At 39.8% G+C, this 13,479-nt stretch overlaps 3 protein-coding genes across 8 annotated transcripts; 2 read left to right on the top strand and 1 right to left on the bottom strand.

The window, feature by feature from the left end:
- The first annotated feature begins 565 nt into the window (after nucleotides 1-565).
- tubb4bl (tubulin, beta 4B class IVb-like) lies at nucleotides 566-3,373 on the top strand. Its single transcript, XM_063904639.1, has 4 exons — nucleotides 566-735; nucleotides 1,573-1,681; nucleotides 1,860-1,970; nucleotides 2,079-3,373. The coding sequence occupies exons 1-4, from the start codon at nucleotides 679-681 to the stop codon at nucleotides 3,131-3,133; spliced, it is 1,332 nt and encodes a 443-aa protein (XP_063760709.1). The 5' UTR covers nucleotides 566-678; the 3' UTR covers nucleotides 3,134-3,373.
- A 347-nt stretch (nucleotides 3,374-3,720) lies between these two features.
- On the bottom strand, nucleotides 3,721-7,164 carry crb3a (crumbs homolog 3a). 6 transcript variants are annotated; one of them, XM_063903123.1, is made up of 5 exons: nucleotides 6,867-7,164; nucleotides 6,600-6,682; nucleotides 6,079-6,293; nucleotides 4,663-4,709; nucleotides 3,721-4,574 (listed from the first exon to the last, which is right to left on the bottom strand). In XM_063903123.1, the coding sequence occupies exons 3-5, from the start codon at nucleotides 6,218-6,220 to the stop codon at nucleotides 4,365-4,367; spliced, it is 399 nt and encodes a 132-aa protein (XP_063759193.1). In that variant the 5' UTR covers nucleotides 6,221-6,293; nucleotides 6,600-6,682; nucleotides 6,867-7,164; the 3' UTR covers nucleotides 3,721-4,364. The 6 variants fall into 6 exon arrangements, with proteins under 6 accessions (XP_063759193.1, XP_063759191.1, XP_063759196.1 ...); XM_063903121.1 differs by having other exon boundaries at nucleotides 6,079-6,282; nucleotides 6,867-7,161; XM_063903126.1 differs by lacking the exon at nucleotides 6,600-6,682 and having other exon boundaries at nucleotides 6,079-6,282.
- Nucleotides 7,165-8,485: 1,321 nt separating this feature from the next.
- asf1ba (anti-silencing function 1Ba histone chaperone) lies at nucleotides 8,486-13,171 on the top strand. The gene is made up of 4 exons (XM_063903120.1): nucleotides 8,486-8,877; nucleotides 9,993-10,108; nucleotides 11,361-11,537; nucleotides 12,413-13,171. The coding sequence occupies exons 1-4, from the start codon at nucleotides 8,769-8,771 to the stop codon at nucleotides 12,602-12,604; spliced, it is 594 nt and encodes a 197-aa protein (XP_063759190.1). The 5' UTR covers nucleotides 8,486-8,768; the 3' UTR covers nucleotides 12,605-13,171.
- Nucleotides 13,172-13,479: the final 308 nt, after the last annotated feature.

Here is a 13,479-nt window from a genome sequence, read left to right as displayed (position 1 = left end):
GCACTAAAACATCTATAGTACCGTATTACCATGGGATATTAAAAAGTTGATACTTCAGAAGATGTTCTCAAACTCTAGTAGATACAAATGTTACTATCTTTGCCCTTTCAAGCCAAGGCTGATTGAAGCCGTGTATCAAAGCCTGTGTGTCAAAGTAATACAATTGTGGAGCCTTACAATGGGCTACACTGTTAAAAATGCAAATCAAAGACCTTGATGACCTAGCAATAGGCCTAAGGCGTTGATACTATTTGTGTGTGTGTGTGTGTGTGTGTGTGTGTGTGTGTGTGTGTGTGTGTGTGTGTGTGTGTGTGTGTGTGTGTGTGTGTGTGTGTGTGTGTGTGTGTGTGTGTGTGTGTGTGTGTGTGTGTGTGTTTGTGTGTGTGTGTTTTTGGGAGGGGGTGTAAGTGAAGTCATTTTGGGAGAATAATGAGAAGCTTATCGATGGCTGATGGAGCTACTCGCGCCCTATCCGCCATTTCCACCGGTCTTGGTCCCTCCCTCTCTCCTCCGGTCTTTGGTTACCATGGCGATGACGTCAGGTTGCGCCACTGATTCAGCCCAGTAGACTTTGTGAGAGGCGGTGCTGCAAGTAAATCCCGGGCGACCGAGTGCAGGAACCATCATCATCCTGTGAATTTCAGCTACTCAGATATACCATCCTCGTATTTGTCCACAATGCGCGAAATTGTGCACTTGCAAGCCGGACAGTGCGGGAACCAGATCGGTGCCAAGGTAACTTTGGATTTTGTTTCTGTGTTTGTTTCGTCACAATGTTGAAACTGGTGCAGGCGAGAGGACCGAGCCGTCTAATCCATTTCCCGAGAATTTTCGAAAATAAATCCAATGCAGTGTCCTGTCTAGACACGCTTCGTGCAATGAATACAACAATTTGATAGTTGATATTCTCTGTACGGCAATTTATGGTTTAAGATTCGTGCAACCGTTTAATTATGCCAAAGGAAATCAAATGCGATGCTTGTAATTTAATACAAACTTTGCATTTGCATGTTCTACCCTTTTTTGTGGAATCCTGAAAGCAATAACATGGAAGGATTTACAATAGATGTAATGTTAAAGCGTGCACTGTAGTAGCAGCCCCCCCCCCCCCCCCCCCCCCCCACCACCCCCCCATGATCTATTTTCTACCTATAATTCTTTTGAAGTCAATCCCAGTCAAAAACATATCAGATTTTACAGCAATCCATGATGCTTTTTTTAAAATGTTGTTTTAACATGGAATGGATTTATGTTCAGTAGTTTTGAGTGTGTGATTGTAGAGCATTTAAGACACTGCTACTTATCAGATTATTGCCATCTGCTGATTACTCCTGAGACAGTCTGCATCTCCGACTAATGGACTGTTCCTTTGAACTGCATTCAATCTGATAACAAAACATTTGAACTTTGAATGTTTAAAAATAGCTTCATATAAAGTAGCTTTGTGCTATTTGAATGAACTCAAACTACTGTAAGCTACAGTATATTCAGTTTGTACATTTATTTTTTGACCTTTGCCTATATTAACATCAGTCTCTCGCTCCTTTTCTCTCACATCTCTTTTTTCCTTAGTTCTGGGAGGTTATCAGCGATGAGCATGGCATTGATCCCACTGGTACCTACCATGGAGACAGCGATCTGCAGCTAGACAGAATCAGCGTCTATTACAATGAGGCCACAGGTAAGCTATATGTATTCAGCTTTAACACACTAGAGCATTATCTACCTCTATTTCCTTCCCTTACCTACCAAGCCCGATGCAAAATGATTTGCATGCACGTCTGAGTTTTACATTAAACACAACATGCTTGACAAGCTTGTAAGATTGACTAGTAATGACTTTGTCAACCTGATTTCAGGTGGAAAATATGTTCCACGAGCCATCCTGGTGGATCTGGAGCCTGGCACGATGGACTCAGTCAGGTCTGGTCCCTTCGGGCAGATCTTCAGACCCGATAACTTTGTCTTTGGTAAGCTGTGTAAAAAATGAATATACACTGAGCTGTTAAAACATTATTGAACTTTGATTTTTGTCATGTGTGTCCTCCAACAATGAACTGTGTTACTATTCACTTCAGGTCAGAGTGGAGCTGGAAACAACTGGGCCAAGGGCCACTACACTGAGGGAGCCGAGCTGGTAGACTCTGTCCTGGATGTCGTGAGGAAAGAGGCGGAGAGCTGCGATTGCCTCCAGGGCTTCCAGCTCACTCACTCCTTGGGTGGTGGTACCGGCTCTGGCATGGGCACTCTGCTCATCAGCAAGATCCGCGAGGAGTACCCCGACCGCATCATGAACACATTCAGCGTGGTGCCTTCTCCCAAGGTGTCCGACACTGTGGTGGAGCCCTACAACGCCACTCTCTCTGTCCACCAGCTGGTCGAGAACACAGATGAGACCTACTGCATTGACAATGAAGCTCTTTATGATATCTGCTTCCGCACACTCAAACTCACCACCCCCACCTATGGAGATCTCAACCATTTGGTGTCAGCCACCATGAGCGGGGTGACCACATGCCTGCGTTTCCCCGGCCAGCTCAATGCCGACCTCCGTAAACTAGCCGTCAACATGGTGCCCTTCCCCCGTCTGCACTTCTTCATGCCAGGCTTCGCCCCCCTCACCAGTAGGGGCAGCCAGCAGTACCGTGCCCTGTCCGTGCCTGAGCTCACACAGCAGATGTTTGATGCCAAGAACATGATGGCTGCCTGCGACCCTCGCCATGGACGCTACCTCACGGTGGCTGCCGTCTTCAGGGGACGCATGTCCATGAAGGAGGTTGACGAACAGATGCTGAACGTGCAGAACAAGAACAGCAGCTACTTCGTTGAATGGATCCCCAACAATGTGAAGACAGCCGTCTGTGACATCCCGCCCCGTGGACTAAAAATGGCTGCCACGTTTATTGGCAACAGTACCGCCATTCAGGAGCTCTTCAAGCGCATTTCCGAGCAGTTCACTGCCATGTTCCGTCGTAAGGCCTTCCTCCACTGGTACACGGGTGAGGGCATGGATGAGATGGAGTTCACAGAGGCAGAAAGCAACATGAACGACCTGGTGTCCGAATACCAGCAGTACCAGGATGCCACCGCAGAGGAGGGCGAGTTTGAGGAAGGAGAGGAGGAAGTCGCCTGAAACATCAGCCGTCCTTTTCCTCACCTGTCCCTTACATCCATTTCCGTCGTGAATTCAATAAAAACATCATTATCTAAACCACCTCTAGTGTTAGACATTGATGTGTACTGACAATGATACATTTAATGCTTGAAATGTTTTTCTATGTTGTTTTGCACTGAATTATATCCATCCTTACATTTGTCCTGTCATTGCCTTGCAGAATTAAAAACCAAGTGATTTTAACTGTGAAGACTTGAGTCTGGAGGGTAAATAAAATCTTACTAAAAGACACTTTTACTGCCTCTGAGTATTTTATTGGTTCACTTTATCTGACATTAATTGAGACATTACTGCTCTTCAGTGTATGTTCTGCAACCTGCTGACAGGAAAGGAAATCTAAATCACAATATGATTAATGGGCCATGTAAAAACATGCTAAGCTTTTCAAATTATTATGCTATTTAAATACAGATCAGTATGAATACTTCTTTATAGTTAATCAAAAGGGGGGGGGTCATTCAATGGTTCAGCATGCTGTATTAAAAACAGCATGTAAACCAAAGCATGATGGAAATGTGACGAAGGTGAAAACATCATTAATGACATCAATGCTTTATGAAGTTTAATTATTTTGCAAACATTTATTTGACCAAAAGCATAAATAAACATGTTACGTTGATTGAATTTAACTACAGAGGGAATACATAGTGTAAACATTTAGCTTACTATCATTTCTCAGCATAACTTTGTATTGTACATCTGTCTATATAAAACATAAATTAAAGTTTTTGAACTGTAATAAGATTGGTATTATTATTAGGCTGAAAATGATTTGTCTTGATTTGAAATGCAATGGACTCATCAGGACTAATACGATTTGTACAGTATTTCATAAAAGACTGTATCAAATCATACACAGCTAAATAGTAAATGGCAACCTTAACAAGAAATAAAATACTGAAGTCTTAGTTTGTGCGAAATAAATGTTCAAAAACCTCCTTGAAATGTTCAATTGTTCTCAAAATCAGCGAGATCCATTCATCCAGGTGCATTTCTTCATAGTGTCACGCAGGACACTCATTGTAATGAAAGCGCTAAGTAAATGCATTATGTCAATATGCCTCAAACCTGGCAAGATGTCCTTTCTTTATCCTGAGAAGCAGTTTCTTTCATTGATCAGCTGAAGGTTAACAGCACAAAAAAAAAGATTGTCCTTATAGGATTTTGTAAAAACATAAAGCACAAGATCTCAAATGAGTCTTTCCTCCTTTGGTAACTTTAGAGCATCCGGAACAGCCACACCATGTGCACCAGACTGTTCCTCAGCACTAGGTCTATACGTCCCTTCTGTCTGTCTCCTCTTTTTCACCACGCAGAGGAGCCAGCCAAGAACAGCCAAGACTATGGCCAGGACACCCAGCATGACTGTAGGGGTCACGATGGCAGCAATGTTGGGTCCCTGCAAATGGAAATTACAGAACAGGGTCAATCTGGTGGCACTGGTTACTTCATTCATTTAGTGGTCATGACAATTTATTTTTACTCACATCAGTTTTATTAGAATGACTCTCACTTGCAAGCATAGTATAATTCCCTGTGGAAAGAAAGAAAAGAAACCTCAGAAACATTTCAGTAAAAGTTTAAGCATTACTTTTTTTAAAACAATCTTTTCAGACTAGTTCTATAATCCTTGCCTGTTTAAAGTACACACAACTGAGGATGGACTTTCTCACTGCTGGTAACTGGTAACCTATTAACTAAAAACCCCTGTTCACTAATAATCTAGGATGCATTTTAACAGTTGTTTAAATTCACAAGCATGTTAACTAGTGTTATTGAGTAAGGCAACTGCATGTTTATGTTTTAAACTTCAGCCGTAACCTGGTTTCTCCTAATAATCTAGTGGACTTTAAAATAAATAATTCAGTTTTTGGGGGGAAACTTACTTTTTATTGTTATCCCTTTAGTGTGTAAATACATTCACTTAAAAAACTATCCATTCATGAAGAAAGAAAGGTGTATAGAGGGATCATAGAAATATAGTTATGATGTAAAGTGCAAATGTATTTAAGTGAGGTGTGACTGTAACTCTTTCACTAAAAACCGATGGTGAAACTAAGTAACAGGAGGCAGATCTTAACCTCCTTTTGAACTGTTATCTAGTCACATGAATGTTAGATTTTTTTATGCAGGCAGTGGAAAGATTAATTTGCACAAGTAGAAAAAAGAGGAAGAAAAGCACAGCAGAAGTTGCTTTAAACTTCAAGCCCAAAGTGCAGCATACTGATATCCCGACAACCTATTCCTGTTCCCAGCCATTTTATCCATGACCAGCCATGTGATTACCCAGTGACATCTCGAAACTACAAAGTTACTTAGTAGAGTGAATGAGGAGGAGGAGCTCAGGAATGCAGAGTGTGCTGTTTTACATTCAGCTCAGTCAAGCAAAAATGCTAGTTTGAAATACAAATCTATGGCTCTTTTCTTTGTTTGTTACAGGCAAAATCATTTAAGATCTTTTTCTTTCAAGAACATTTTGTTTTGGAAAAGTAAACCATCCCATTAAGTTTTTTGAGTCAATCATTCACTACGGTAAATAGTAAACTTTGCAAGGTCACAAGTAGGCTACAACTTGATAACAAGAAGCAAGGGTTACAGCAGGGAGCCGAACACATTGCGAAATTGAATTATTTTGCATGTGTAATTATGGATAAGACAAAACCACATGTACTTTAACCTCATTCAAATATGGCAATGTGTTTTTTAACTAATTACTTGGTGCAATACTCTTGCAATGTGCTGACGAGACTGTGCACGTTTTAACTTTGGTCTGGAATCCAGACTATCGTTTGTTTTTATTTATCATTGCAGGATACAATGTTCTGTGTGAGTGTGTGTGTTTAGGTGTGGTAAGATGCTCATTTGTGTGGGAGTTGAGGATGAAGGGGTGGTTACTGACTCACCCCTGACAATATTACTGCTCAGTAGCAACAGTATAACACTCCTGACCACAACTCCAGGCCTGGCCAGAACATCCGGACAGGCTGCCATCTCTACCCGTGACCCGCAGGGCAAAGTGAGGGCAGACATGGGACTCTGGGACATCAGCTTGGGTCCATCCTTAGTTGCAACATTCACTGTGTGGATTTAGCGTCCATCTGGAACAGCTGAAGGCACACTATTGTCAGTGGAGTAAAGATATATGTTCCTTTTATTCTATTTTTGTCTTCACTTTTTATACTTTAATCTAAGTGTTGACTCACAAACACCATACAACTGAGTCACACATTCAGTCTGATGTTGAATCACCATTAAACCTGCTCAGACCACAGAAAAATAATAAGCTATAAGTAGTATTTTAATAGAATACAGCCTCAACGTTTAACCCCTTCTCATTGGCAGCATTAGTATTTTCTTTGCAACTAATAACGATAAGAAAATATGGTGTTAAGTAATTTTCCCCAAAGCTCTGCAAGGCACATACCATTGATCCATTCAGGTGATCGAATCAAAACAGGAAAACATCAAGCAGGTGTATTCTTCGCTTCCGCCTCACCTTGTCATAAACTGCAACAAATGGTTGAGTCCAATGTTAATGGCAGGTAAAATCTCGAGACAAACGGTAGAATAGATCAAAGACTGGACTACATCCTCGACGTCTGCTCTACCAATGGTGTTTTATGTAAAGCTTTTTTTTGGTCTACTCTTCAGGTCGCCATTGGTCACATGGTTAAGTTTCGTATTACATTACCTGAGCGCAGTTATCCACCTGCAGCAGAGCAGACAGACACTCCTTTGTACAAAGTCATAGGAAAAGCGTAGTTTTCTGAAGCACAGCAGACCCGATCACTCCTGTTGCCATGAAAACAAAACTCCTCGAAAGACACTATATAACAAAAACATCACTTTGATCACAGGTGTGTCAAATAATGCCGATGTATCTACTGGTTCTAGATTTAAACTGAGGAGTTTTTTTGATTAGTATGATGCCAGGTCGCTCTCACTTGCTCCAACCTGCTAGAGTAGACTACAATGTTTTACGGTACTCCCTTGCACAGCTTACCTAGCAACCTGGCTGATAGTGGTGGTATGAAACAGCGCCTCCCTCAGGTTCTGTGTTACCCAACATGAGGAAGGATATCAACATTCCTGAGATATTTTAAGGATGAATTCGGCGGCCAGCTGGTCCAGTGGGCTCTAATCCTCACCTAATCTCCCCCTTCTCAGACTCAGAGGGGCAGGGAAAATGTAGGCTGCTTCAAACCTAATCTGCAGTGGTCATAGTTTTTTATTTGAACAGTGAGAGCAGTCAGGTGTTATAGACAAGAAGATAACTGCTGTCTAAAATGACCCATGTTGCTGCAGTTTTTAGTGTGAGAAGATACCAAACCATTTATTAATGTCTTATACAGTAATTTTATCAAATGCACATAATATGCGGGAATCATAATGTTCTTTGTCAGGCAGTGAAAGTTAACATAACACCAACTTGTAAGAGCTATGGTTTAACCACAATATATTAATGCCTAAGACATGTGTTGTTGATGGGTGCTGTTTATAAGGAGCTGAAAATGAAGCCCACTGAAAAAGGCCTAAATGAGTTATTTGGTATTTTATTCACTATTACAACACACTATTGTGTGGTCGTCGGATTTAATGAATGTGCATTCAATTTAAAATATGAAATCACTACTTAATTGCATAAGGCATGACAACCTCATCAGCAATTATCTTCAATGCAGAAAATATATGAACAATGTGTAGGCCTTTGTTGCTTTAATTTCATTTTACAAAGGCTTATTTATTGTTAGACCAGTTTCCACATAGTGTAAAATATAGTGTGCTTGTAGTTTTTCTCAATTGCTTTGGGCAATATAGGCCTTTTACTAGAGAAAGCTTGTATCAGTCAGTTCTCCCCTATACATTACCGCAGGCATGTGCTGTGTGGAACCATCACTAGTATAATGACATGTGCCCAACTATGCCGCTCGCTCATATTGAAACAAATGCTACCTTTGTGAAGCTTGAGGACATCATTTTCTGTTCAGAAGACAACTGTTTCAAGTAATGTTTCCAAGGTTTGTGGCCTTGTTTTTACTTCAAATGGTTCAAAGGTTTTATTTGTCATATGCACAGCAGTAGCAAAACATCTGCAACATATGGATTGACCTTAAAGTTGATCAATAAAAAGTTGAAGTTGCAAAACAGCTTCAAACTTGATTAATCTAACTTTGTTAGTCAGGATTTCTAGATGAATACATTTCTGTTATTATCTGCTAAGTATTAATAAGCCTGACCCGTGTGCTAAGCCACTAGGGGTCGATTGAAGCCTTTTGCTTTTCCTTTTATGGAGGCGGTTCCTGTTTCACCTAACGCTTGCCGTAGGCGCGGTGGAGCCTGGTTAGGACAGCAAAGCGGCGGGAGAACAGAATATCTGTCCTCAAATATAATAACATTCTATATTTATACATAATAATAAGCAAATGGTGTGCATTGCTTCGTTTTAAAAAGGTTTGAGTTTGTCAATAACCTTCGGTGTTTGGCATATAATACCGTTGACCGTGTGCATGCTGCAGAGCATCTTTTAAACCATTCGCCTGGAATCTGCTTTGAACGGTTGTTTTTATTAGCCCGTTTTAGCGCTCCAGCAATAATGGCGAAGGTACAGGTGTTAAATGTGGCTGTCCTAGATAACCCTAGTCCCTTTGGAAACCCCTTTCAGTTCGAAATAACTTTTGAGTGTATGGAGGACCTTCCCGAAGGTATGTATCGTTTCAGAAAAGTTGTTATTTTAGGCTATTTGAAGCTTGAGCCTGTTGCTAACGTTACGTGAGGTCTGTGTTGGTCCATGTACTAGAGATTGCTAACGGCTAAAGCTAGGTTAGCCACATTAGCTAACTTAAGTCAGACGGTCAAATGTGAAAATTAACCATATGAGTGATGTATGTATGTCTTTTATAGACCTTGACTCTCTTCAATACAGCTGATTGATATTTTACAAGGTAGTAGTACTCATGTAACACAACATGACTTAATGTGTCCCCTGTGGTTGGCACATCTCCAAGTTCCTCAGCTTAGGTCATTTCTGAAAACAAACTTGAGTTTAATGTCCTGGTCTAGTCTACTAAAATTCCAATGGCCTCACCTTTACAGTGAATTCGTATCATGCCATGGATGTTAGTCAAAGCCTTTGTTACTCCATATTAACTTGTAAAAATGTTTGGCAAATGTTTCAGTGTAGCTAAAGTAAATATCACAAATAAACATTTTGGGATCTTATTATGGGTAATGAAGCATTTTTTGAGTTATCTTATAGATATTTTATTCTACTTTACAGCACAGTCAACTAATTGGTGTCAGAAATATAGCTACAAGTGAAAAACATTTTTAAATGTTACATTTTCTACAGCTATACTTTATATTTACATTTGCTGTGTTGTTTTTTTTCTCCGGGTATCATTAGGATTATTTTTCCTTTTTTAAATGGCTATAGTTTATAATATGAAAAACAGGTTTGCAGAGATAATACTGACTTTAAAACTGTATTTGTCTCTTTAAATGTGACTGTACATAGACACCTTTCTGAACTCAAGCTCATGGTATAAACAGTGAAAGCAGAAGCACAAAATATGTGTTGCAACAATGTGAGAATCAGAAAATAATTTACATATTGACTGTATTTACATATTGTAGTATTTTAACTAAAACGGTGATGAATATGATCAGTTAGTTAAAAATAATAACCAGCAACGTTCCTCTTCATCATCCTTTTGGTTGGTAATATAATTTTCTCACACTACATTCTCCACACTCTTTGATAACTGTGTTTGGTAAAGTGACCCTAACTTCAGGTTCTGTTATTTGTTTGTTTTGACAGATCTTGAATGGAAGATCATCTATGTTGGCTCAGCAGAGAGTGAAGAGTATGACCAAGTCCTCGACTCCGTCTTGGTCGGACCAGTCCCTGCTGGGAGACACATGTTTGTGTTCCAGGTGTGTTTGGCTAGCAAAAGGGAACTGACTGGACTTTGTGTTCCTTTAGCCATTTAGCATATGGGTACAGTAACAACGTGTTACAGTACTCAGTTCAACATCGTCAGTTGCATCCTTTTTCTCCTCGCATCCTTCCATTCAAAACGTTGGACATTTCTGTTTCCATGCAAAGCTTTGTAATGTTTCACAGAGCATTTATAAAGATCAGAAAAATTGCTAAAAGCCACTTTTTCATCTTTTGAACAACCCAGGTACTATACCGCAGTCCCTACACTACCGGTTCCTCTTCTCATGTGACAATAATGCATACCCAGAGTTTTGACATCATAGAATTGGATAGATGTTAGCTCATTGTAGATACATTTGGATCTTTATTTACGTTATGTTGTTTCATTCCATTATCTGTAACTATTTGATTTACCTATAAATAGGGTTGGGCACCGAAACGCGGTGCCAATAGGGCACCGGTTCCGACATAAACGGTAGTAACGAGACCGAATAAGAACGAACATTTCGGTGCCTCATTTCGGTGCCAGACTTTTTTTTATATACTGCCCCCTGGTGTTCCGGTGTCAACTTGAGGTTGTTGAACTTGACGTCAGTGCCGCTACTGTACTAATGTCTTAAAGCAATAGCATGCAAGGAGGTATCACTTCTAATTTAATGAAACATCTGACGGTGCATGGAGTTTATTTAAATGCCGATCAATGCACCGTGTTTGATAAATTACGTGACGAAAGGCCAAGCAGTTCAACGGCAGCAGCCAGTGTCGTACAAATAGAAGAGAGTCCCAGGCTGGGACTCTCTATATTGGTTTATTTATTACTATATGTTACTTGTATTTATATTGTTTAAAGATTTAAGTTAATACTGTGTTCAATTTGGCCCTGGAAATAAAAGGGTATTGTTTTTTGACAACATGTGTGCGTTTTCGTTTTTTTAAGTACCGGTTCGAGAACCGTTTCGGCACCGGAACCGTTTCAAAAATACCGAGTAGGCACCGGTATCGGTTAAAACCCAACCGATACCCAACCCTACCTATAAGTGATTTATGGAAGCAGTTTATTGCCTGTTTTCTGATTTAGGTACCATGTTCTAATCCTTTAATTGACAAATAGTGCAAGCTTGCTTATCGTATCACAACCCTGCCATAATCCCCATTTGTCAAATAGACAATTCAATTCCTCAAAGTATGTTACACAACATTCTGCCTTGTATCTTACACACCTAATTGTTGTGTTCCTTTTAACAGGCTGATGCCCCAAACACTGGACTGATTCCTGAAAGTGATGCTGTTGGTGTGACTGTAGTCCTGATTACCTGCACATACCGTGGACAGGAGTTCATTCGCATTGGTTACTATGTGAACAATGAATACACAGAACCAGAGCTTCGGGAAAATCCCCCAATCAAGCCAAACTACACACAGGTCAGACAAATGGTTGACTCTGGATAAAGTTGTGTTTTCAATATGACTCTCTAATGCTTATTTGTTGTGTGAAATAATAATTTGGGTAACGGCGTTGCATCAACTTAAATGTATACTGTCATGTCTGGTTGAAAAACTGTTTTGAAAGAATTTTGTTTGGGTAGGATAAAAAGTTAACTCAAAAACGTGTACAAACATCAAGTGAAATACCTTTATACACTACATAATTCAATGGGCTTTTTTACTATATTATCATTTAAAATATAATAACACAAAAGAAGTAATCAGGCAGCATGGTGCACAAATACTCTGCAGAAGTGAGGCTTTTCTTTCTGTTCAGCCTGTACTTTGTAACATGTTTTTGATCCTTCAGAAATGACTAGTAATCCTATTAAACTCCCTTGGTTATATAACTAGTTAAGCAGACATGTCACTACTCTGTAAGCAATGTGCTTCAGTGACAGGTCACAGAATTTCGGAAGGAATTACAGTTGGCACCTTTGTACCATTATTATCAACAGTGTTATCTGTTACTGTACTTCTAGATGCCAAACAAGATGTTGTGCTATATAAAGCATGTGCATATTAGTACATGCAGCTAATGGATTAAGATTAAAGGTTATGGGGAAAGGTTTTCCAATTGTGGTCAGATAGTTCCCATTTTAAATTGTAAATTGTGTATGCAGACAATGTATGTCTTTCTTACTCACACCTGTGATTTACACTATCTGTAGTGTGCTGTGACTAAACTTAGATGTGGTTTTATTGTCTGATATCTCATGTCAGTCACAAAAAACCTATTAATATCCACAGTTAATGATAATAGTTTCAACGTCTAAATATGTATACCTCAATCTTTTTTCTTTTTTTTTCAGCTTCAGAGAAATATTCTGGCATCGAACCCACGTGTGACGAGATTCCATATAAACTGGGAAGGCTGTGCAGAGCGAATGGAGGACTGTGAAAATGTGGATCCTTCATCAAACTCCATGCTCCCACCGTCAGGTCTGCCAGGCAAGGCCCCACCTTTAGGGATACTACCAGATAACTCCATGGACTGCTTATAGAGCCCCAAAGTTAATCAATCACAGCACAAGATCTTCTGAAGAATGCCTGTGGACATTCGAGTGTGGATGGAAAGACATCTTTGCCTTACAGCTTTCCTTATTTACCTGAAGCTTGTCAAAAATTCATTCTCATCTTGGGCTTCAGGTGGTTGTTTATTCCAAGGAAGATCAAGGACATCTCACTGATTTGAGCATCACTTATAGATGCGAAAGTTTCTTACCATGATACCTAAAACTTTATTTAACTAAGGGGAGGGAAAAGGGTGACTATGACATGATTTAGCTGAACTGAAAGGGGAAAGAAGCTGATGTGTGATTCAGCTTCCTTCCTCTTGTTGATCCAGAACTCATTTGTACTGATTTGGGAGGATTTCAGAACTCAAGCTTTGGGCAAAAAAGCGCAGTGTTGCTGTACAGGAATTTGATAACCTGCCATTATATTTGGGTTCAAATTTATTTTGCACTTAAACCTTTTCGTGGGGAATTCGTAATGGGATACATTACTTCCTCCATGTTTGTTTTGTTTTGTTTCCAACTTTGTGTTCTAAATAAAAAATGTTTTTGTTATCTATCTGTGTACGAATGTCTGTGTAATAGTAAGATGTTATTTGTCTTTACTTATTTCATTTTGATTGCACAATCCGGGGAAGAATATTGCCCATTTTGAAAAAAAAGTTTTCTCCTTGGTTCTTAAGAATGTCACAAAGAAGTAAACACGATTAGTTTAAACACAACAGAAGGGCAACTCTGTAAAACAAATCAGTGTGTGTCCTCTTATATTTTCACATTTGACTAAAAATAGCCTGTGTGAACGTCACACCCAATCACAGATCGGTTGGGTAAAAGGGGTGGCTAAGCTACAGAACAAGCTTTGT

The sequence above is a fragment of the Eleginops maclovinus genome, chromosome 16 (assembly GCF_036324505.1).
Source record: "Eleginops maclovinus isolate JMC-PN-2008 ecotype Puerto Natales chromosome 16, JC_Emac_rtc_rv5, whole genome shotgun sequence".
NCBI lineage: Eukaryota > Metazoa > Chordata > Actinopteri > Perciformes > Eleginopidae > Eleginops > Eleginops maclovinus.
The sequence above is the reverse complement of the archived record's forward strand: the minus strand, read 5'-3'. Positions and strand labels throughout refer to the sequence as shown.